The 24,316-nt window shown below is 33.6% G+C and overlaps 1 protein-coding gene across 1 annotated transcript in view; it reads left to right on the top strand.

Moving 5' to 3' along the window:
- The first annotated feature begins 214 nt into the window (after nt 1-214).
- The window catches only part of LOC145248011 (radial spoke head protein 3 homolog B-like), a 162,263-nt gene continuing 138,161 nt past the window's right edge, over nt 215-24,316 (top strand). Inside the window, exons 1-2 of the mRNA XM_080109704.1 lie at nt 215-254; nt 8,211-8,340. Of these exons, the coding sequence (XP_079965830.1) occupies nt 8,222-8,340 (119 nt within the window). The 5' untranslated portion in view covers nt 215-254; nt 8,211-8,221. The remainder of the gene's footprint in view (nt 255-8,210; nt 8,341-24,316) is intronic.

Raw genomic sequence — 24,316 nt, 5'->3', positions numbered from 1 at the left:
ACTAGTTTTTTAAATACCCAACACAATTTAACATTTTTTAAAATCCTGAATCATAAAAATTAAAAGAATTTAGCTTATTTAATTAAGTAGAGTTATTTTAAATCAAATAAAAATTAAAATAAAACTTGAAAGACATTCAAAATATGGCCCGTCCGATAATTTTAACCAATGAAATTGCTTAATTTAAACTACCGCTTTATGCTTACGTCTCTATGACAACGTATATACCAAGGAGACGCAAATAATATTTATCGGTAAGACGCAACTTCCTTGTTACTTTTATTTTATTTTTATAGTTTAAATATTTATTTATACATTATAATTTTAGGTGCTAGTGCAGAGAGTGATCCGCGCTATTTTTTAAATAGTATTTCCAAGTTTATTTAAAGTTTTATGATATGTTTTTTTTTCTTCAATTGTAAGGTTGAAGTATAGAATAGGTACAAAACACCTTTAGTGGGGTACAACTTGTACCCCAGCTAATTATTTATCTTTTAGAACCCTCGATAAAAACGACAAACTCCTTTTAACATTAAACATTTGCAAGTATTTATTCAACGGGATAATAGTGGTGGAGCTCCAAGTTATTGAGTCAGGTCCAAGTCGGACTGTCGGTGCTGGGTGAGGAGGAGAGGAAGGTGTGTCTTCGCTCGCGGCTCTGTGCTGACTGTTGGATGGCCCTGCTGCACTCTTTTTGGGGACAGCAGGATCAATGCGCCCTGCCTGTCGATTGGTCAGTCTATGGCCGAAGAACTTACAGGGAAGCATTGATCCGCCAGAGAGTATAGTTCATTAGGGGGGGGGTTGCTACACACCCTCCCCTCCCCATGTTAAGAATGGCTTTTTAAATAATAACGTTATTATTTACGTCCGGATCACTCTCTGCACTAGTACCTAATTTTATATTTTTTAGTTTTAATTCTATGTAAGAAAAAAGTTAGATTACATCATTCGTAGACATTTTTGCTGACGACAGTACCAATCCATCTATGGTAGCACATCTAAGACAGTAAACGACCAAGTTCTCTCCGATTCTCTCTCCTCTGATCTTGATCACGTTGTACAATGGGGAAAGGAGTGGCTGGTTACTTTTAATGCATCTAAAACCAAGCTTCTATCATCATCAACGTTCTGATCCCCATCTGGCATCAATTAAAATGAATGGCTCTTGTCTTGGGGAGGCCTCAAGTTTTGACAGGCTTCTGGGCTTGACCTTTACTCCTGATCTTAAATGGAATACGTACATCAAATCTGTTGCCAAGGCCGCTGGAAAAATGGTCAGATCCTTCTATCGATCCAGTAGATATCTCATTGCTGATGCAATTCTCTATCTATATAAGAGCCAGATACGTCTAAGGATGGAATACTGTTGCCACATATGGGCAGGAGCTGCTAGAAAAGACTTGTCCTGCCTTTATAGGGTTCAAAATAGACTTCGTGGCCTGGTGGGAGATGTCCTTTTCTCTTCGCTGCAACCTCTATCTCACAGAAGAGATGTTGTGAGTTTGTCTCTGCTTTATCGTTATTTTCATGGAAAGTGTTCGACTCAATCTATGGTCCCCCTCGCCAAACTTTCACAAGAAACACTAGACTAGCTGAAAACATTATCAATAATTTTCCCCACTCTTTATCTGTGCCTAAACCTAAACATAGATTCCATGATCAAAGCTTCTTTCTTAGAACTGCTCGCCTGTGGAATTGTCTTCCGTTTTCCTGCTTTCCAGCTGTCTATAATATGGTTGTCTTCAAGTTCAACGTGAACAAGTTTCTGATGAGCCGTTCCACTTAAGTTAACAAATTTACCGAACTTCCATTACTATCGATTACTATATTGTCCTTTTGACTACTCTGCACTCTTTAACCATTATCCTTGAGTGGCCTATCGGCCTTGATAAGTGGTGATGCCTATGTAAAAAAAAAAAAAGAAGATAGATAGATAGAGAGAGAAGGAGGGGGGATTTTTTTTTATCAATCTTAAATTATCTGTCTACTGTCTATATGACCATATTTACGTATCCCTCCCCACAAATTCAAAGTTAAATAAAATGTAATTTTTTTTTATGTGGAGGAAATACAATTCCTTAGAAACGAGTACTCGGAATTTGAGACAAAAAAAAAATCTCTCTATTTGACAGAGGATAAAACATATACTACACTTTGATCTTAGTCCGAAAGTCCAATAATCATCTGTAGTGTTGAGGTGCTATTAATTGAGAAGTGATTAAATGTGGAGAGTCATTCAGATATAAACCTTTGTAGAGATCTCCTCCTCCTAATCATCATCATCATCATCATCATCATCATCATCATCGTTATGCTTGTCATAGTCATCAAGGTCATCATCATTGGCACCATCATCATTATCAACCTCATCATCGTCATTGTCATTGTTATCATCATCAACATCATCATTGTCATAATCATCAGCATCATCGTTACAGAAGAAAAGGGTTTACAAAAAGTAGATATCAACAATACAAAGTTAACATACAATAAGCTTAGAAGCAAATTAGAAAAGTGAATTCCTTGTGAGGATAGAGTTTTTGATTATGTTGGGTGCAGTGAATATGAATGTGGAAGAAATAAATGTGCGTGTGTGTGTGCGTGCATGTGCATGGCTGTCTATGGTAGGATGTAAGTGTACCTAAAGTAAGATGTAAGTGTGGCTATACTTGAACACGTACACATGCTAGTGGCAAGTATGTGTGAAAAGCTTAATGACAATCAGAAGCGTTCATCTTCAGAAAAAGAAAAGAAGAAATGGATACTTGAATTCTTGAAGAGTGACGATTAGGTGTTGAGCAGGCATGGTGATGAAATGTCAAACGAGTGTTTGAATTCAGAGATGTAATAACAATCGAGTATTCTTTGAAAAAAAAGACAACTGGATTGGTGGATGAATATTTGAAGTCAAATTGTTGTAATTTTTATCAGTTAATTTCTGGATTTCTGTTACTTTTTATAATCTCAATGAATTCACATAGGTTTGTGAAAACACATCATCATTAATTGGGTTAAAATCTAAAAAAAAATATTTGCATTTATTATTTATACTGAAAATTCTGTATGAAGTCTCTATTTTTACTTGCTTCCTTGCAACATTAAACCCAATGTCCGTTTTTAATATGGGAAACATCCAGCTTCCCAAAAAGGGGCACTTAGGAAAGATATAAACATATATCTCAGTGTAGAAAAAATTCTCTTTCACTGACCGAGGACAGAAAAGATGAAGTATTGTATCAGAGCAAATACTACACTTTATTCTTAACCAAAACGCAGGTCATCTGTGTATGTATGGATTCAAGCAGTTCGTAACAAGACATGACATGATGAACATCTGGTTTTGAGTGTGTTATTATAAAACTATAGAAATATGCTCATCGGCTGAGACATAATTTCAAAAATAAATTGTGATAGCGTAAAAATGAAGAAAATAGCAACACACACACCACACCACATCACACATATATACAATCAATAGCCTTTCTTGAATCAAATCTTCTGAACATCATTTTGCCCCAAAAGCTCAATTTCTGTTTCATCACTCTATAGTATTTGTTCTCCAAAGCAATCTTATCTGCCCAAAAACGTTTTGGAAAAATTAAAGCAAGCAATAATGTGCCATGACGTCAAGAGAGGTTTGTCATGGTCAGTTTCCATAAACCCATTTCTATATTAACAACGTTGCATTATGTAACAAGATAGCTTCCCTTTTCTCATTACGTATAAAGTTGGAACAGCAAAGACTTAAATAGATTATTTGTAGGCGAGGAAAAAGGACGGAAAGCTCTTAAATGATATGAGACTGGTATAGAAAGTGTGACGCAGCACAAAGCAGTTATGTGTGATTTTACACCAAATAAAACTCACAAGATGAAGAAAAAGTTTATTCACTAGAGAAAAGCATGAAGTTTGAATGGAGAACATGCAAAACGCAAGTTTAGAGATCACGTGATGGAACATTCGGTTATAAGATGCACTTCAGGAAATGTGGAAGAACAGTTGAAGTTGAAGGAAAAAGTTGTAGGAAAAAGACCAAATTTATTGGAACAAGAATGAAATAGTGGTGAGATGAGAATGTTGACAAGTTTATCAAAAAAATAGAAACGATTGAATGTGTGGAAAAAAAGTTAATATACAAAATCAAAAAGGTGGCTGAGCAAATGAGGTATAACGAGAAAAAAAAACTATTCAGGATATCTAAACAGATGACAAAGGCAAATAAATATGTATATTATTGGAAAGAAGTGCATTAAAAATGCTAGCAAAAAATGAACAGGACAAAAAGGATGCTTGGAAATGCTATTATGAAAGATTATTGAATACTGAGTTTGTATGGGACTGATAAAATGTAGAAGTTGTAGTAGCACTTTCTAGTTCAACTATAAGAATTGAGCAGAAATAGTATGTGAAGCTTTTTTTTTTACAAAGGAGTCACCACTTAGCAAGGCCCGGAGGCCACTCGAGGATAAGGGTTAATGAGTGTACGGTAGATATCTGTGAGTAAGATGAAGATGTATGGAGTATTGTTGCCACATTTGGGTTGGTGCATCTGCTACTAATCTCTCACTTTTAGACAGAGTTCAAAAGAGAGTCACCAACAATAGGTCTTGCACTGTCAGCTAGGCTTCAACCTCTGTCCCATCGACGAAATATTGCACCCCTTTGCCTGTATTACAAGTATTTAAATGGTAGGTGCTCCAACGACCTACAAGCCCTTGTACCCCCTCGAAGTAAATACCTCCGACAAAGCCGACAAGAACCTAAATCCCACCCCTACACAGTAGAGATCCCTAGATTCTAGAAAACCTTCTAATCTAATAGTTTCTTCCCTCGGGCTGCTAACCTTTGGAATTCCCTCCCTGTTACCGTCTTCCCTGAGCGTACTGACACACAGAAGTTCAAGTGTAATGCAAATAAACATCTTGCTGCTGAACTCCCTACATAGTATCCCTGTAAATTATGTCCCAGATAGTAGCTCCTACATAAAAATGGCATTGTGCCTTGTTTGGGTGAGAAAATGCAAATAAAAAAAGAAATAAGAAATAAAGAAGAAGAGTTATAAAACTCCAAGGCATTGTTGCAGAAATTTTGAAAGAAACAGATGTTGAAATCATCATAGACTTGAAAAATCTGATCATATAAGAAGAGTTATTCTGAAAGACTGGAATTGTGAACTGTTACATAGGTAAAGGGGGAGGTCTAAATAAAGGTAATTACAGAGACTTAAAATTCATAGATCAGGTCCTGAAAGTAGCTAAGAGAATAATTAAGCAGCAAATAACATGTCAGATGAACATAGATGAAATGCAGTTTGGTTTTATATTTGGTCACTAGTTCTATATGTATCCTGAGACAAATGGTAAAAAATGAACCTGTATTTTACTTTTATGGATTTAGAATAAGCTTTTAACAGAGTGGTATTGCTTGGTAGATTTTATCTAAATTAGGGACAAATAAGTGGCTGATGGAGGTTTTTCAAGTAATGTAGAGAACTATTCAAAGTCATGTTAAAATTAATATCACATTTAATGAAAGCACCAATGTTAAAGTGGAAGTATATTAGGGTTCTGTACTGAGTCTGTTGCTTTTCATTTGTGTGTTAGAAGCGTTGTCCAGGGAGTTTTGTAAGGGTTGTTTGGAAGAGATTCTCTATGCGGATGATTGAGTACCTGCCTGTAAAACAATGGAAAGTCTACTTGTTAAGTTAAGAACTTGAGGAAAGTAAACATTCCAAAATTAAAGTGTTGATCTGTAGTTGTAGAGCTGGAAAACCCCAGAAAAAGGAATGTTACCTTGCTCAGTTGATGGAATAAGAGTTAAGAGCAACTCAAGTTTTTGTGGCACCTGTAAGTGTTTGGTACATAAGACGTATAGTAGAATTACTAGTAGGTTAAGAAATGATAACAAGTTTGTGTGCAAGAAATATAATGGTAACGGATGAGAATTCAAATATGGAGAAAGTAGATTTAGACGATGAGGCTATTGAAGTTGTTAAGGAGTTTTGTTACTTGGGTTATAGTAGTACAGCACAGGAACAAGCAGGTGAATCATATTCTGGTGAAAAAAACAATGAACAAAAAATTGGAGGAAAAATATTTATCCTCCAGTTTATAAGAAAGACTAATATGTATTTATTTGTATGTAAATAAATATAAATCCGTTCCACCACACAAAAGTTAATAAGTAAAAACGTGCTTTTTTTCCCCCTTTGGATGAAACCATTTCAAGTGATGAGGAGAAACGAGAAAGCAGATAGTAAGTTAGACAACCTTTGCTGCTTTAAATAAATTTAGAAACAAATCTTCCACTTTAAATTAGCAATAAACAGTGAATGTATTTTTTCTTTAGGTCACCAGAAATGATAATTTCTATAAGAAAAATTAAATTACTAAATTAATTCTATGAATTTTTATGAATATTAGTGCAAAAACTGGCGAAGTGTGCTTTTTCATCATTTTAAAGCATGGCTGTTCACTATTATATGTATATATATATATATATATATATATATATATATATATATAGGCAGCATTTTTTCTCTTATAAAATATGCCTAATGAAATATATGTATATATATATATATATATATATATATATATATATATATATATATATATAGTCATGCAAAGACAGGCTGTTTCAATTTATCATAGCTCTTCAGTGTGGCTAGACTAGTAACTACATCCAGCCAAGATTAACCTAGACCGCCTAGGCGACAGTTAATGCTTCTAACTGTTACACTATTTGGCTGCTGCTAAGATGGGTATGTGAAATTACAGTGATCAGACATTGTCCTAACGCCTAAGCTCCATTGATTTACACAAAGAGGATTGTGTTATATGCTAGAGAGAGTTTGTTATTTCACTCCCCAATATGGTCAACTCAAGATAGGGATATTCTTTATATAAATAAAAATATATATTTTTGAGGTATATAGTCCTTGTATGAATCCTGTACAAATAACAAACTCAATGAAGTTATGTTTCCAGCTTCAAAGCATATATACTGGAATTACATTTTAATGACTTTGTGATGGTGAAACAGTTCATGATGGTGAAACAGTAAGACAGTTAAAAAGAAAATATAGGCATTCATGTAAATTTTTAAAAAGTATAAAAATTTAAAAAATAAGTAAAAATTATAATTTAGGATTATGGACTAATTTTTTCCATTTATCATTATCATGTAACTTACTAGTGTACATTAATACCTTGAGATAGTAATGCACTAAGTTACAATTTTTTAAAAACATGACGATACATTGTATCTATATTTATGCCCTAGGACATCACATTTTTTTAGATGCAATTTCAAATATCATGCGATGCCAAAAAATTAAAAGACAGAAAAGCAAAAAAAAAAAAAAAAAAAAATACAAAAGGAAAAGCAAAAAAACAAAAAACAAAAAAAATATGAGATGCAAAGCAAGAAAAAAGTGTGTGTATGTGTGTCGTAATCTAAACTATGCTGTCTAAGCCCTCTCTGCCTCGTCCTCCTCCTAGCTCATCTTTGTTAGCCATTTATCCCTATCTCCATGGTAAGTTGGTTACAATTTTATTAATTATTTTTTTATTCATCCTTTCTGCTACATTAAGACTTAAATAGCAAGCATTTAGTAAGTTCATTCAAAGTTTTTCATTGTGTATAATCTTGCCCTTTTTTAGTTACTATATCGTGTATATGTGTGTGTGTGGAAACCCTGCTTCTTCCTCTCCCTCCTCCTTGCATGCATCCTGTATGCTAGCAGTCGCTTAGGCAGTAAGTACAACTATGACCTTCATAATATGTCATAAAACTATTTTTAAAAATTATTTTTATTAACATTTATTATTATATATCAATTTCCATGTCATTATTGTTGTATTTATCTTTTTTTTAGTGATTGTTGAGTGTAAAGAGAGCATAATTTGAGCTTGTTTGGGTAAATTTCTTAGATTTTGAATGGATTAATTCTGTTTTTTTTTTTTTTTAATTCAAATGGGAATAATTATTTTGCGATACAATTTTTTTTGAGATACTACACAGTTATGGAACAAATTAAATTTGTATCTCAAGGTAGAGAGAGAGAGAATATAATGATAGAAATGGCTGGCATGGGCTCAGTGTTTATTTTAGACTCAATAGATGTAAATTACTTACAAAATAATGAAGTCTTATCATGGTCTTTAGAATTCTCACTTGATATTAATAATAGTCTTTTTTTACAGTGATCCTTAAGATGGCTGCCATACAGCAAAGAGCCGGCCCTACAGATGGAGCCCCTTACTCTTTCTCCAGTCAACCCCGAGTGGTTGCCCACAGAAGGAAATATCGAAATTCTGAAATCCAAGATGCATTGTGAGTAGTAGACAAATGTTATTACTGATTGTGGTGTCGTCTATTATTTCCAGTCATAAGTGGATCAAGATCAGGGTTTATTTTCTTGTTAGCCCAGGTCGAACTTTATCAGTGTCTTCTCCCCAAATTATATATCTTCCACTCTATAATAAAGACCAATGTGTGTTTAAATAAATATACTTCTATTTCATCATACAAATGTTAGCAAATAAAACATGTGCCTTTTTGTAGCCCTTAGACAAACTATTTCAAATGGTGAGAGGAAACGAGAAAACAAATAGCAAGTCAGACTACCACCTCAGATTTACACTGCTGTCTGAATTCAATATGAAAAGAAATCTCTTTAGATTATCAGATATGATAATAATTTATGTAGGAAAAATTAAATTATTGACTTAAGTCTATAATTTTATATGAATATTATAGCAATGTATCTAAATAAATAAGGTTCTCTACAATGCAATGTAGACTACAATATATTATGAACTAAGTCACTGTGGGAAGGCATGTGAAGCTTCCCCCCTGTGCATCATGATAAGTTTCCAACTAGAGCAGGCAATCAATTGATTTGATTGGGCAATTTCATTGATTTCGATGAAAATATAAGTATTGGAAGTGTGGAACATTCATTGATCCTTATTTAATCCTGGACAACGTCGACTCTCCCTGCTAGTATATATATATATATATATATATATATATATATATATATATATATAAGCCCTATTATTCTCTACCGGGATGAAAATCCATTCTTATCACTTCGTCCCATGTTTTATTTTGGCCCTCTACTGCCAACTGGCCTTGATACTTCTACTGTTCTATATCTCATAACCAATGAACTTTTTTTAATGCGACCATAACATGAACCGATGCAGGTTTATGTAATATATGGAACGTTTGAAGAGTAGAGAAAGATTAATTAAGAATATTGAGAAATTGAGGATAGGCATAAAAAGGAAAGAGCCTGGAAAGATGGATTTTTTGGGTGGCTGATAAAAATATATCGAAAAGTGTTCTAAGCAAGTTTATGTCTGGCCAAAAATAGATTTTGTTTAAGTTATAACTGGCATCCTGACAGGTGAATATCACTCCAAGCCAAAATCTGATTTCATGAATTTGAGATGGCAATTACAAAAAAAAAAAAAAAATAAATAAATAAATACAGTTTTACCATCTCAAACACTGCTGTTGAATAAAACTATATTTACATAATCTAATCCAAATCCTTGTTGCCATAATGACTGATAATAACTAAACAGACAGGCGACTGCTTGTGGATTGACCCATTATTTACGTCATTCATTCATTTGTGGCATCCTCCTACTCTTCTCTTATTCAGTTTTTTTTTTTTGGTTACACAGGTATCACCACATTATCAAGGCCAAGAGGCCACTCGAGGATAAGGGTTAAATAGTGTACAGTAGAAATTGGACAATATATTAATCATTAGTAATGGAAATTACATAAATTTGTTAACTTATATGGAATGGCTCATCAAGAACTTGTTTACGTTAGATTTGAAGACAACCATATTGTACTCAGCTGGAAAGCAGGAAAACGGAAGACAATTCCACAGGCGTGCAGTTCTAAGAAAGAAGCTTTGTTCATGGAATCTACGTTTAGGTTTAGGCACAGATAAAGGATGGGGGGAATTATTGATAGTGTTTTCAGCTAGTCTAGTGTTTCTTGTGAAAGTTTTTATTAATATTAATCCCTCTATTCTTTTTCTCCCACAACTCTCCTCTTCCTATTACCTCTCCCTAGAATCATTTATCATTTCATTCATCCATCCTTCCATTAGTGATGGGACGATTCCAAAACATTACCTGATCTTGATACCGATTCTAACACAGGAGAAAATCATTCTTAACATAGGTAAAACGAGAATGTATTTGTAACTATTTTGTACCATTCCTCTATCAAAAAATGTCCATATATTTTATCCTAATTATAAAGATTTAATCTAAGATTGATTTGTTTTATTGTAAAAAGAAAAACAAAATACTACTACTACGACTGACAAATTTGTAGATTAACACTCTCAACTAAATCACCCCCCCCAATGAGATTTTATTTTTTTAGGTGATTACATGTGGCAAAGATAAAAAAAAATGATTAATTTAGAAGTTATAATGGGAGATCAGTTTAGTAGTTTAAAAAAATAAATGCACAAAATTTATCTCTCATAGAAAATATAAATAAACAAAAGTTAACTGTTCTAAAATGATAAAATGTCTCGGAAATAGGAGCTCATTTTGTGTTAAATTCCCTACTCTAAATTCTGAATAAAATTTGTTATAAAACTTTAAGTATTATACTAGAGTCTTTGAGTCTAGACGGTTCGTTCAGTATATATATATATATATATATATATATATATATATATATATATATATATATATATATATATATATATATATACAATCACACATATATATATACAATATATACAATCTAATATATATATATATATATATATATATATATATATATATATACTATACAATCTCTCTCTCTCTCTCTCTCTATATATATATATATATATATATATATATATACTATACAATATATATATATATATACAATCTCTCTCTCTCTCTATATATATATACACTATACAATATATATATATATATATATATATATATATATATATATATATATATATATATATATATACACACAATCACTGTTCACAGAAACAATCCGCAACTATTTTGCGTCATCTGTCAGTTGTTCTTTGTTTTGATGGATAACACTATCCTTTTAATTCAGCATTTATGGTATCATAAAGAACACTTTTCTATGTCTTTAACGTGTTTTTGTGGATAATGTTGTCCACGTTATAAACGATTTATGCTGTCTAAGAAGATAATGACAATAATATTGTTCATTCATAAAGTTTTTTCGTTTTTAATTCATTAAATAAGGCGAACTTGTAAAAATTATGTTTTTAAGAAAATATATTGCAAAGTTTCTACTTTGCAATATGTTTTCTTAAAAATATAATTTTTACACAAATATTCGTTAGTGGCAAAAAGTTGGTAAAAAAAGAAGACGATGTTGAAGATGGGGCACTATCAAAAGAATAAATGAGGAATTATATTCATAGAGAAATATATCAATTTTTATTAACTTCTTTGGACAACCAAAAGTAAAGAGAGTTCTTAGTAAACGTAAGTTCAGCATGTCCAGGAGTGTTCCAAGCATAGAAGTTGTTTAGTCTGTAAGAAGTTAAACCTTTAGAGTGCTGTGTAAGAAGTGGGTTAGGCTATAGTTTAGATCTGCATGCTACCCAAACGGCAATGGAATTATAGGGAAACACCATTGAACGATAAAGTTGTGGCAGCAAGAAGCCCAATTTTGTCCCAGGGAGCGTTTTTTGGTATAACATGGCATTGAAGACTGGCCAAGACAAAACGTCAGTGCCATATTGATTTATTTTTATGTATGAATGGCGACATTTGCTGGCCATAATAAAGAGAGCAGAGATCACGGTGGTTGAGGAGGTGTGGATAAAACTGCCAATTCTTGCTGTACAATGCGCTGGGGAAGAGGGACAGCAACTGAAGTGTTGCAATATTTTTGATATCTAATGGGGTATATATCTAATGGGATATGCTCTCTCCAAAGTTGGGAAATTCTATTTATAAACGCTGCTGCTAGAAACTAACGAATCAAATTAATTCATGTTCTGCTATCAACAAACAAGAAACCAGAATTGTTTCATAAAAATAAAACCTTTCAGCATCCAAGTACATAATTTTTTCATTTCAACACGAGAAGGATCTTTGGCTCTTTGGCTGCAAATTTATAAAGTCCGGAACCTGTACAGAACAGCTGCCCACTTAGAATTCTTCATCTCCAGGACATATCGGAAACTTTTCTGAAACTAAACATGGCTTACAATTCAAGAGGTTATGGACCCGGTGAGAGATTTTACTTCGATGGATCAGAATCAAAATTCGAATTTTAGGATATTTACTAATCCAAAAGTTACACAAGGTAATTCAAGCACAACCTGAAAACAGAAACGACCCTGAGTTTATTGAAAAGAATGCAACTTTTTTTGCGGAATTAATACAGTGCTTAAATGACACAAGTCTATCTCTGATAATGTGAGGAGCCTTGGATGATTGCTGCAAAGCATTGAACATATTAAGAGAGCATTATCACAAAAATTATCAAGACCGACAATGACAGATTTAAACAGAGCTAAACAAGTTCTTTGTTATTTAAAAGAAATTAAGGAACAGAATTTGTTATTTAGAAAATCAAAAAGTCTCCTAAAATTAGAATGGTTTTCAGATTCAGTTTGGGGAAACAATGAAGATCAAAAAACTATGTCTGAATATTATTTTAGACTATCAAAAAATGGGCCTATTATTTCATTGAAATCTAAAAAGCAGCAGATTATATCTCTTTCTACATGTGAGGCGGGATTCATTGCACTCATGCATACTGCGCAAGAAACACTTTACCCAAAAACTATTCTAAAGACTGTTTCAGAACCAGAATTAACTAAAACTCCTGTAATAATTAATTGTGATAATTAAGCCAGCATAGTTTTAGTGCAGAACACAGTAATTCACCAAAGATCTAAGCATATAGATATTAAATATCACTTCATAAGAAATGAAGTAAAAAAGGAATCATTATTGTAAATTACATAGTATCAAAACAAAATACCGCCGATATATTCACAAAACCAGTGACAAAAATAAAATTGAAACGTTTTGCCTCTAAGCTTGTCAGAATTTGATTTTAAATAACTTTTCATAAACTTCATAAATTTTCATATATATATATATATATAAATATATATATTAAAAATTGTCCTGGATAAGACGTTAAAGTGCATCCATTTTGTTTGTATTAACACTTTTAACATACTAATGCATAACAAATACTTTTACTGAAATAAAAACACTTTTTGAAAACATTTTCTTTGAATATTTTTTTTTTTTTACAAATACTTTTTATGAGTTTATTTTAAGGCATGCATAAGTTAAAATTGACTTTTTTTTCTACTTTTATTTTGTGTACAAAACTTTCTTTCTAATTTACCAAAAATTTTCTATTTTCTTTTGCTGTTTGATTTTACTTAACAAAAAATAATAAAATATTTTTTTTGTGGGTACATATATATACATATGTACAAAACTTTCTTTCTAATTTACCAAACATTTTCTATTTTCTTTTGCTGTTTAATTTTACTTAACAAAAAATAATAAAATATTTTTTTTGTGGGTACATATATATATATATATATATATATATAAAGCTGTGTGTGTGTGTTTGGTCATGAATAGGCTCCTATATGGTTCACTATTTAAAAAACTGATTACATACAATGATAGAAGATGTATCGAGACACAGCAATGGGTATGTTTGATCTGGCAGAACAGTGGTTCATTAAAATTGTGGGGTCTCCGTTCGCACCTGGTCCACAAAGTATGGAAATAAAAAATTTAAAAAAAAAACGTTTACAAGTGTTTTTGATATAGACGTACATAAGAATACTTTAATAAGTATGTTTCAACTTAAATAGGGATGGTATAATAAAATTGTGGGGTCTGTGTTCGCGTCTGGCCTCCATAGAATGGAAATAGGCACAAACTTTAATAAAGACTTTTCATATCTATCTGAGTAAGTATACTTTGATAATTATGTTTCTGTTTGAAGAAATATGGTATAATAAAATTATGGGGTGTGACCTCCATAGAATGGAAATATGTCACAAAGTTTAACAAGGTTTTTTAATATAGATCCACAGAATATTGTGATAAGTGTTTCAGTGTGAACAGGTATGGTATAGTAAATTATGGGGTTTATCTATTTTATTTTTACTTTCATGATATTTTGCTTTGGTTTTGATACCCCCAAATTCGACCCAAATTTACAACCCTTCCTTTTCATAACCTATCATACTTTCATAAATCAGAGTCCATTTTCTCTAGACTGTTTTTGAGCCCAGTCAACGATGGGTACTTTTGCTAGTATATATATATATATATATATATATATATATATATATATATATATATATATATATATATACAAGCATGTATGATTGAACACGGCAGCGTTATACTTTTTCCGATTTTTCTGGATATATTTTCCATTTGTCGAGCGGTCTTTTATATTTCAGCTGGCATGTTGTATAAAATGGTGGCCAAAAGTTGTTGTTCAGCCATATTCTTCTCAAGTGCTTTCTATCGGTGAATCCGATTATCATCAGGAACGATTGTTGTTGTTATCGTTTTCTCTTTCTTTTCTTTTGAGGCTTGGTGTATTTATAGTTTTTTTTTTATTGGTTATTGTTGTGTCGTGGAACAACAGTGAAAATAACAATCAAGTCGAGGTTTGATTAAGGAACAAGTGTATTAACAATAATGTACAAAGATAGGAAAGCGTGTATATCTGCTGGGTACTCGGCTAGCAGTTGAAGTGCAGTCGCATCTCTCTCACCGGTGTTGGAATTACTAGCGCTATTTATAGTGCTAATCGGTGTGAATTCCTCTGTTCAAGGAAGGCCGGTGTAAAAGTTATAAAGGTGGGTGCAGGATGGTTAGCGGCAAATTATTTTTATTTTAAATTTCGATTTTCTTATTTTATAGTTTATTTATTTAGGTTGTTGTTAGTTATTAAATACTGTTAGTATATTTGTCCCGGTTTTAAATGATGAACAACAACTTTTGGGCGACATTTTATGCAACATGCCAGTTGAAATAAAAAAGACCGTTCGGCAAATGGAAAATATATCCAGAAAAATCGAAAAAAAGAATAACTCTGTCATGTTCAATCAGATATGCTTGAATAATGACTTGCTGCCAATATCTATCTATCTATCTATCTATCTATCTATATATATATATATATATAACTATTTCATTTATTCACATAAATTTACTATACGAAAGTATAGATTTATGCGTAAACTTTAAGTATTTACTTCAAAAGTGCTCAATACGTAGGTAGAGCTAGTTAGTAGTTTATAAAATATATATGGCGATTAAGCTACACTGAATATTCTGCGTTTCATCCAACTATAGGATTCGTCAGGCTTATGCGCGAATTCTGTCGTTGCTTCTTGTTTTTATACATGTTGAGGATTACTAGTTGGCCAATCAGCTTTCTAGTATCCACCGCGCCCCTTCCTACCAGCCAATGGGCATGCATTTTATCAAACAAAGGATCTGTTTTAGAGCTAGGTTAGTGGTTTTAGGTGGCCGTTCTCCTTCTTTTTTTTTTTATTTTATTTTTTTTTAATTTTTTTTTTTATATATATACATATAAATATACCTATGTGTACACAAGAATGCACATATATATACATATATATACATACATATATATATATATATATATATATATATATACACATATGCGTGTGATCGTTTATGTATATTCATGTTTATTTAATTTATTTATTTGTTTGTTTTCTATTGTTATTGTTAGTTTTAAAGCTATTTTGTATCGCTATCCTAGAGTAAGTTTTATTTTGTGAACACAGTTGTTTGCTATTTCCTGCCTACAGTTTAATAGATTTTGAGGTTCTTTAAAGTACAGGATAGAGAATTTTTCATGGAGGCATAATTTACATGGGTCGTCTAAATGTCTGCATGTGGTAGCTTGTCTTATTATTTTCCATTCGACTACCGGCGAATGTCCGCTTTCTTTGAGTTCCCAGTATTTATTCGCTAGTGTTGTTTTTATACGGTGTTTTTTATTTTTGAATGTGCTTTTGTGGTCATAGTATCGGGTTTTGAAATCTAAGGAAGTCATGCCTATGTAATATTTCTTGTTATTCGGGTTTTCTTTTGCAAATATTGTTGCTTGATAGACTACGCTTTTTTTACAATCCCCTGTGAAACCGTTGACATCTAAAGACTGCACTCAGTCCCCTATAAAACTAAAACCCCGTTCATCTACAAGGATTATGCCTCCTGCTGTCACAGCTCCCATACCTCAGAAGCTACCTAAATTAACTCCCTTTAGTCCTGTCAAAAAATAAAATCTGCCCCCTCCTCTGTTCCAAACATTTCTGTAACTCCTTTAAATACTTCTCATGCATCCCTTGCAAAGTCCCGACTCATGGCTCACACCTCTAGTAATATTGAAAAGTCTGCCCATTCCCAGAAAAGAGTATGGAGCCCCTCCCTGGAAAACAAAAAGAAAAGGACACTTTACCTTCCTGGTAAAGGCATTTGTTCAGTCAGCAACCCACAAATTAACAACACGGTTTATTATAAAAACGCTGACCTGATGAAATTAATTAATTTCAGGAAGGTGGCTGGAATGCCAATCGAAGATCCTTGCATTTTTCCAAATGTGAAATGGATATTAATCGTCATCTAGAAGAGAGAAGAGATAAACGACATGGGTAATGCTAGAGGAGGCAAATAAAGCCTTTGAACTTTCATCTCCTCTAGTTATTTTCAAGGACTCTGATTTAAGAAAACATTGTGTAGGATGGGTTTCCATAAAGATGCACCCTTCCCTGTATAGGATAGCCAAACTAACCTATTCTTTGCATGTTGGTGGTATCTCTTGTGACAGGCTCATCAATAAGCAAATGGGCACCTATTTGCTAGGGATAGCCATCGGCATGCTGACAACAGTGATGTTTGTTTCTGGATCCCAACCCTAAGGTACCATAATGGATCTCAAGCTTACAAGTATAAATGTGCAAAGGCTGAGGGCTGACTCACGCAAATTTTGACTGCATTTAGATCTACAGCACCTCAAAGTGGATGTCTGTTGCATTCAAGAAACTAATCTCATTCCAGGTAACCATTTGAATGCACTGTCTAGGAGCTATAGGGCTTACTCAACATACTCTCTTGAGAGGTGTTTCTTGGCTAGTGAAAAGGTCTTTGGGTGTATTGTGTGACTTGTGCTTCATAGATCCGGAAGGAAGACTGTACATTCTGGATGTTACCATAAAAGATAGGGCTTTTTGTTTTATGGGTGTTTATGCGCCCCTAATAGCCATGATGAGCTTGCAGCTTTCCTTTGTCGAATTGAGCAGTTTATGAGTACTTCCCAAACTGTTATCTTAGTGGGAGACTGGAATGTGGTTTAGATTGCTTGGGGTTAACATCTAGAGGAACTAACAAGGATCAGGATGACTTTTATTTCTGTGAGTTTCTTAATAAATTTGATCTTATTAATAAGTTCCGAAATGAAAGACCCCATGATATAGTGTCGACTGGGACAGGTAGCCGTGGCTCCGGTGTGGTACAGCTTTTGAGTTATATTAACCGGTTCTTAGTGAGTTGAGCAAATGTAGGAGTATTAGATTGCCAAGTTTCCATAACATTGTTTACTCAGACCACTAACTTGTTTGCATTTGGCTAAACTTAGATAGACCTAAGTCTAAGTTGGTTGGTTACTGGAAATCAACACATCCTGGTTCGATGTGCAGAGCTACCAGGATGGGTTACTACTAACTCTACAGCAGGAATTGATGAGGACTGTAATTGGGAATAAGTGGTGGGCCAATCTTAAGAATGCCATTAGGTCCTTTTCTGCCAACTTTAGCAGACGACTCAACCAAGAATATAGAGCAGCTAAAGCGACACTAGAGTCTAGTTTAGATTGGGCGGTGGAAGAGGTGGATAGTGTTAATGTAAACATGATTAAGGCTCATCTTGCCTCCTTGACAGAAAAGGAACATCAAGCTCTAGCGATTAGGGCTAGGTTAAAAATAATGCCCCAGGAAGCGATAAACATGGCCGAAAAAAATTGTGTGCAGAGGAGTTTCGACAAGCGGCCGATCGACACATTGCACATGTCACATTGTCGGTTGGACGAACCGTGACCACAAATGAAGACGTTCTGGAGGCATGTAGGTCTCACTTTCAGGAGCTTTTTACCAGGAAACCTGGTCTGTCATTGGAATAGTTTGACACCTATTTGGCTGACTTTCCTCGCCTTTCGGCAACTGAAGTGGCTAGGTGCAAAGGTAGTATAATGAAGGATGAGGTCATTGAGGTCTTGAAGTGGGTTGCCCTTAACAAGCCTGCGAGGATTGATGGTCTGCCTTATGAAGTGTATTTGAGGATGTTGCACATCTTTGTTCTCTTGCTGGCAGTTTTACTTAACTCATGGCTCAATGCCCAACCACTTTACCATGGGTATTCTGAAACTGTTATACAAAACAAAATGGTGGGGATAGGTTAGATAATTATGCGCAATGCTTAATGGCCATAATAATAAAATAAAGATTTTGGCCAAAGTTCTTGCCAATCGTCTGCAGCTTGTTAGCCCGAGCAAACTTGCGCCATGAAAAGTAGGACAATTCAGGATAATCTGCATTCGATGTGTTTGATCTGAAGATGCGCTAATCAATTTAGATATGTTCAAAAACTTCGATGGACCATCATTACTTGGAGGCTGTCTTATAGTTTGTTTACCACTTTTATGCCGATCCCGCAGTGCTGTTAGAAGTGAATAGAAGGAGATCGAAGCCCTTCAGTTTATCCCAATCCATTCATCAGGTTTGTCTATTATCACTGATGCTCTATGTGTTTGCACTGGAGCCTTTCCTGCATCGTCTAAGGGTGAGTACAGTCCTACACAGTATCACTTTGCCAGGCGCTTCTACCATGGTAAAGTACTCTTCCTGTGCTGACTATGCAACAGTATTTGTAACGAACAACGTCGAGATCAGTGTCATTGGTACAGAAATCAAATTGTATGAAACAATGGCAGAGGTCAAAATTAACTGTGACAAGTCCTGTGGCTTGTGCATTGGTGCCTTGAGGAGAGTCTCCCTTCAGGGGCCTTTTAGCTGGAGTGACGGTCCTTGTAAGATACTTAATATCTGGTTCAGTCCTGATGTTCAGTTGGAGAAAAATTGGCCAGAAGTCTTGAAAACAGTGCCAGCTGCCACTATTTGGCGGATCTGTAGAAATCTTTTGTTAAAGGAGAAAGCAGAGTTGTGTGTTTCACACACATATCCAATCTTCATATACTGGTTTTCAATTCTTCCACTCTAATCAGATACACTGGTCTATTTGCAACGGGCTCTGTTTAAGTTCTTATGGCTTAGAAAGGTCCCATATGGTCCGTCACAAGTTCTGTTATGTCCATCCTTCTGAGCACGGTCTAGGTATGTGAAATGTGAAGATTCGTCAACATATGCTTCATCTGTAGTTCCTAAATCGAATGTGTACACAAATTTAAGGAAACGGTGGCTTCTGGAAGGAAAACACTAGGAAAGCCTTCCTGGCTTTGAGAAGTATGCACTTGAGTGAGAGGGAAGCACACAAGTTGCCCTAAGGTGAGTGCTCCCTCTATCGAGAGTGTCGTCATGCTTTGAAACTCCTTGTAAGGGTGAAAGAACGCCTCTCTGTTGTATTTGGACGTGCTTTAGGCTAAAGGATTTTGGGTTCCAAAAACATCAGACTTAACTTGTTTCTCAAAGTCAAGTCTATAGTTTAGCTTAGGCTTAATTTTTAGACACTTCAAGCTCATAACTTAGCTAGTGTGTGAGAGGTATCATTAAGCCCCATTTGTTTTCTTTTGTTTGGCCAACCTAGGTGACAGATCACACGATTTGTTAGAGATATGAGTTCCCTTGCAATATTTTCATAAATGGTGTTAGTATAAAGCGATCAGACCTGCATTACTTTTTTGACTGGCAAATCGGTGTATCTGCCACAGTTTACAATTAACACCTTTTTCTTCCTTTTCATTGTAAATATCAATTTCTTTTCTTCATCCACCTCCAACCCCCTTCCCCCCTTTCGCATATTGTATAAAATTGGGTTTACGTAGTTTATCATAGTATGAGATTTTCGTGATTGGAGATGGATGTATTGCTGATGGATGTATAGTCTTAATGTGGTATTGTGGTGAGAGTAGAGTGAAAGCAAGATCTAACCAAGTTAGCTTAGACAGCATTAGTTAGTCATGACCGGCTTTTCCCCGCATTTCCCAATTATTTGGCCTTGTGTTGAATTTTTATTTGAAAATCTTGTTATCTTTATTGAAAATAAATAATCATAATTTCTTCATGTCAACACAAGAAGGATCTTTTGCTCTTTGACTGCAAAATTATAAAGTCCGCAACCTGTACAGAGCAGCTGCCCACTGAGAATTCTTCATCTTCAGGACTTATATAGAATCACTATCTATTGGAAATTCTTCTGAAATTAAACATAGCTTACAATTCAAGATGAAGTACTCTCCAACAATAAAGTGGCAGTTAATGGAGTGCCAAGACATATCTTAAGCATATGGAGAGTTTCATTACTAGCATATTGATGATAGTATATGAAACCAATTATTAATCTTGAAGATCAAGGAGACATCACCTGATATGCAAGTAAGATGTCTGATCAATAAAAAGCCTGATTTTTCAGAGATTCACTTGATTTGGATTTGGACGTTGGAGTAGCAGCAGAGTATCAAGTTTTGGAGTAATGAGTTGTGTGTCGAATTTAACACCGGAAATTGTTAGTTAGGAATGCAGTATAGTTAACAATTCATCAGGGCTAGTGTAGAATAGTTAACACTTGATTTAGTCAGATCAGTTAGATTTCAGTTTTGAGTTATAAGCTATTTTAGTTTTAGAAGAGAAGAGAAATGTTGATTCAAACAAAATCAATCTAGCTAAACTTTAAATTGTAAAATTTCTTGTTGAAGATGAACAGTTATGTATAAGAGATTCAGTATATTTTATGGGGTGATTCTACTTTCTGATTGGTTGGTAGCAGAGCATGGTTCCATCTGATTGGTAAGCCCTCATCACCAATGTTTATAAGTATAACCTTCCAATTTTTTGTTATCATACTCTCATTATCATACCAAAATATAAATACCCCCTTTTTTGGTATAATGGAAAAGTCCTTTCAGTTTTAATTTTGTTAAAAAATATATGTGTAAAGAAGGTAAAAATGAATCAATTTTATTTTATTTATACCTTAAAAAGGTGTGTATATAAAAGAGAGCCATTTTAATTTTATTCTAAAATAATATATATATATATATATATATATATATATATATATATATATAGTTGTTAAAACTGGTAATTAGTAAAAACCTGAAATTGCAGAGCAAATATGTGTTTTATTTTTTTTATTACAGTTTTATCTGTTTGGTTACATATGTTTCAGATGTTGGACCATGTTTACGATCCAACAGCCTCGGCAGACCTTACAGAAGTGGTTGTTAGTATTAGGAAGAAGTGTTTTAGAAGAAATACGAAAGAAAAAAAAAAGAGAAAAAAAAGGAGAGGTTGAGGTAGGAGATAATAAGGGGGGGAGGGAGATGAGTATTGACAATATTTCAGTTTTGAGAGTTAAGATACATTAGATCGTATTGTGTGTGTGGTGTAGCAGATTCAAGTAGGCGTGGGTGGAGATGTATGGATATGGGGAGGTGGAGAGAGGATTGTAAAGAAAAGAAAAACAGAAGGGAGGTGAGGAGGGGGAGTTTCAATTTTTAGGTTTTTAAATTTTAACTGCCTTTTGCTTGTTCAGCAAGGTATATTAAGTAGATGAGAGAGAGAGAGAGAGAGGGGGAGAGCGAGAGGGAAAGAGAGCGAGAGCGAGAGAGAAAGAGAGGGAGGGAGAGAGAGGGAAAGGGTTGGTGTAGATGTCATATTTTTGACAAGTACAGGGGTCATTTAAAATTTTCGTAGTCGCTATGCGTCGACTTGTTCATTTCAGTTTACAATCGGTTGTTTTTTTTAAATACATACGTTAACGCACGCGCAAATATGCATACATATATATGTACATTTCTACACATCCATACACAGACACATACGCACACACTCATATATATAAACAATGTATATGCAGACATGCATGTATCCATATGCAGACATACACACACATACACATAACTCTTATACACATATATACACTCACAAATATATGTAGACACATATACATATATATAAATATATACACACACACCTACCTATATACATATATGTGGAGATATAGATTTCCAGTAAGAAGTAGATGTACATATACATACATACATATATACACATACACACACATCTACCCCTATACACGTATGTACAATTACATAAATATAGATATTAATAAAAATATAAACATGTAGACATATATACACACACACACACACACACACACACACATATATACAGACATGTATATATTTATACTAAGTAAACAAGGTAAAGTTATGATAAATAAATAAATAATAATAAATAAATAAATGCATGGGTGTAGTTAATAATGCGAGGTTAGGTAGACGTCTCATTAAGTTCATATATATACGGGGTGGGCCCCTAACATGGTGCTTTGGGCATATATATATATACATGCACAGACATGTATATATTCATACCAAGCAAATAAAGTAAAGTTAGGATAAATAAATAATAATAATAAATAAATAAATAAGTAAATACATGGGTGCAGTTAACAATGCGAGGTTAGGTAGGCCTAACATGGTGCTTTGGGCAGTTGTTGTGTTTAATTTTATTTTCAGTGTTAAATGCATCGCTGATACAGGCACATACACACATATAAACACATATATGCATATAAACTATGATACGTCTATATATATGTGTGTATATTTATATTTTTATGAATATGTCTATTTGTATAATTTTATATATATGTATATGGGTACATGTGTGTGTATGCGCATATGTGTGTATGTGTATGTACACCTACATTTCACTGGAGATCCGTATATGTATCTTCATTTGTATATGTATAACTGGGTCTATATATATATATATATATATATATATATATATATATATATATATATATATATATATATATATCCTTATGTGTGCTTATATATATGTTTCTATGTGCACGTGTATGAATGTATGTGCTCATGGGTCGTGTGTATATGCATGAGTAGGTATTGGTATATCTTTATCTGTGTGCACATGTATGTGTTTGCATACATCTGGCTGTTGATGTCTATATATGTGTGTGAATCTACGGGTATGCATGGCTGAACGTATGTATATGGATACAGCTGTATCTGATTTATATGCATATATGTGAACTTAACGAGACGTCTACCTAACCTCGCATTATTAACTACACCCATGTATTTACTTATTCATTTATTTATTATTATTTATTTATCCTAACTTTACCTTGTTTACTTAGTATAAATATATACATGTCTGTGTGTATATATACATAAATAAATAAATAAATAAATATATATATATATGTGTGTGTGTGTGTATATGTGTATATGTATATATGTCTGTATATGTCTATATATGTCTGTATGTTTATATTTTTATTAATATCTATATGTAATTGTATATACGTGTATAGGGGTAGATGCGTGTGTATGTGTATATATGTATGTATGTATATGTTCATCTATTTCTTACTAGAGATCTATATCTCCACATATATGTATATAGGTAGGAGTGTGTGTATATATTTATATATATGTACCTGTGTCTATATATATTTGTGAGTATATATATGTGTATAAGAGTTATGTGTATGTGTGTGTATGTCTGCATATGGATACATGTATGTCTGCATATACATTGTTTATATATATGTGTGTGTGTACGTATGTGTTTGTATATGGATGTGTAGAAATGTACATATGTATGTATATGTATGTATGCATATTTGCGCGTGCGTTAACGTATGTATTTAAAAAAAATAACCGATTGTAAACTGAAATGAACAAGTCAACGCATAGCGACTACGAAAATTTTAAATGAACCCTGTACTTGTCAAAAATATGACATCTACACTAAAACTTTCCCCCTCTCTTTCCCTCTCGCTCTTCCTCTCTTTCCTCCTCACTCTCCTTCTTTCTCTCATCTACTTAATATACCTTGCTGAACAAGCAAAAGGCAGTTAAAATTTAAAAACCTAAAAATTGAAACTCGCCCCTCTCCTTACCCCCCTCCCTTTTGTCTTTTCTTTACCATCCTCTCTCCACCTCCCCCTCCCTATATCCATATATCTCCACCCAC

The sequence above is a fragment of the Euprymna scolopes genome, chromosome 26 (assembly GCF_053919585.1).
Source record: "Euprymna scolopes isolate OS-2025 chromosome 26, ASM5391958v1, whole genome shotgun sequence".
Lineage (NCBI taxonomy): Eukaryota > Metazoa > Mollusca > Cephalopoda > Sepiida > Sepiolidae > Euprymna > Euprymna scolopes.
This window is presented reverse-complemented; position numbering and strand designations above follow the sequence as displayed.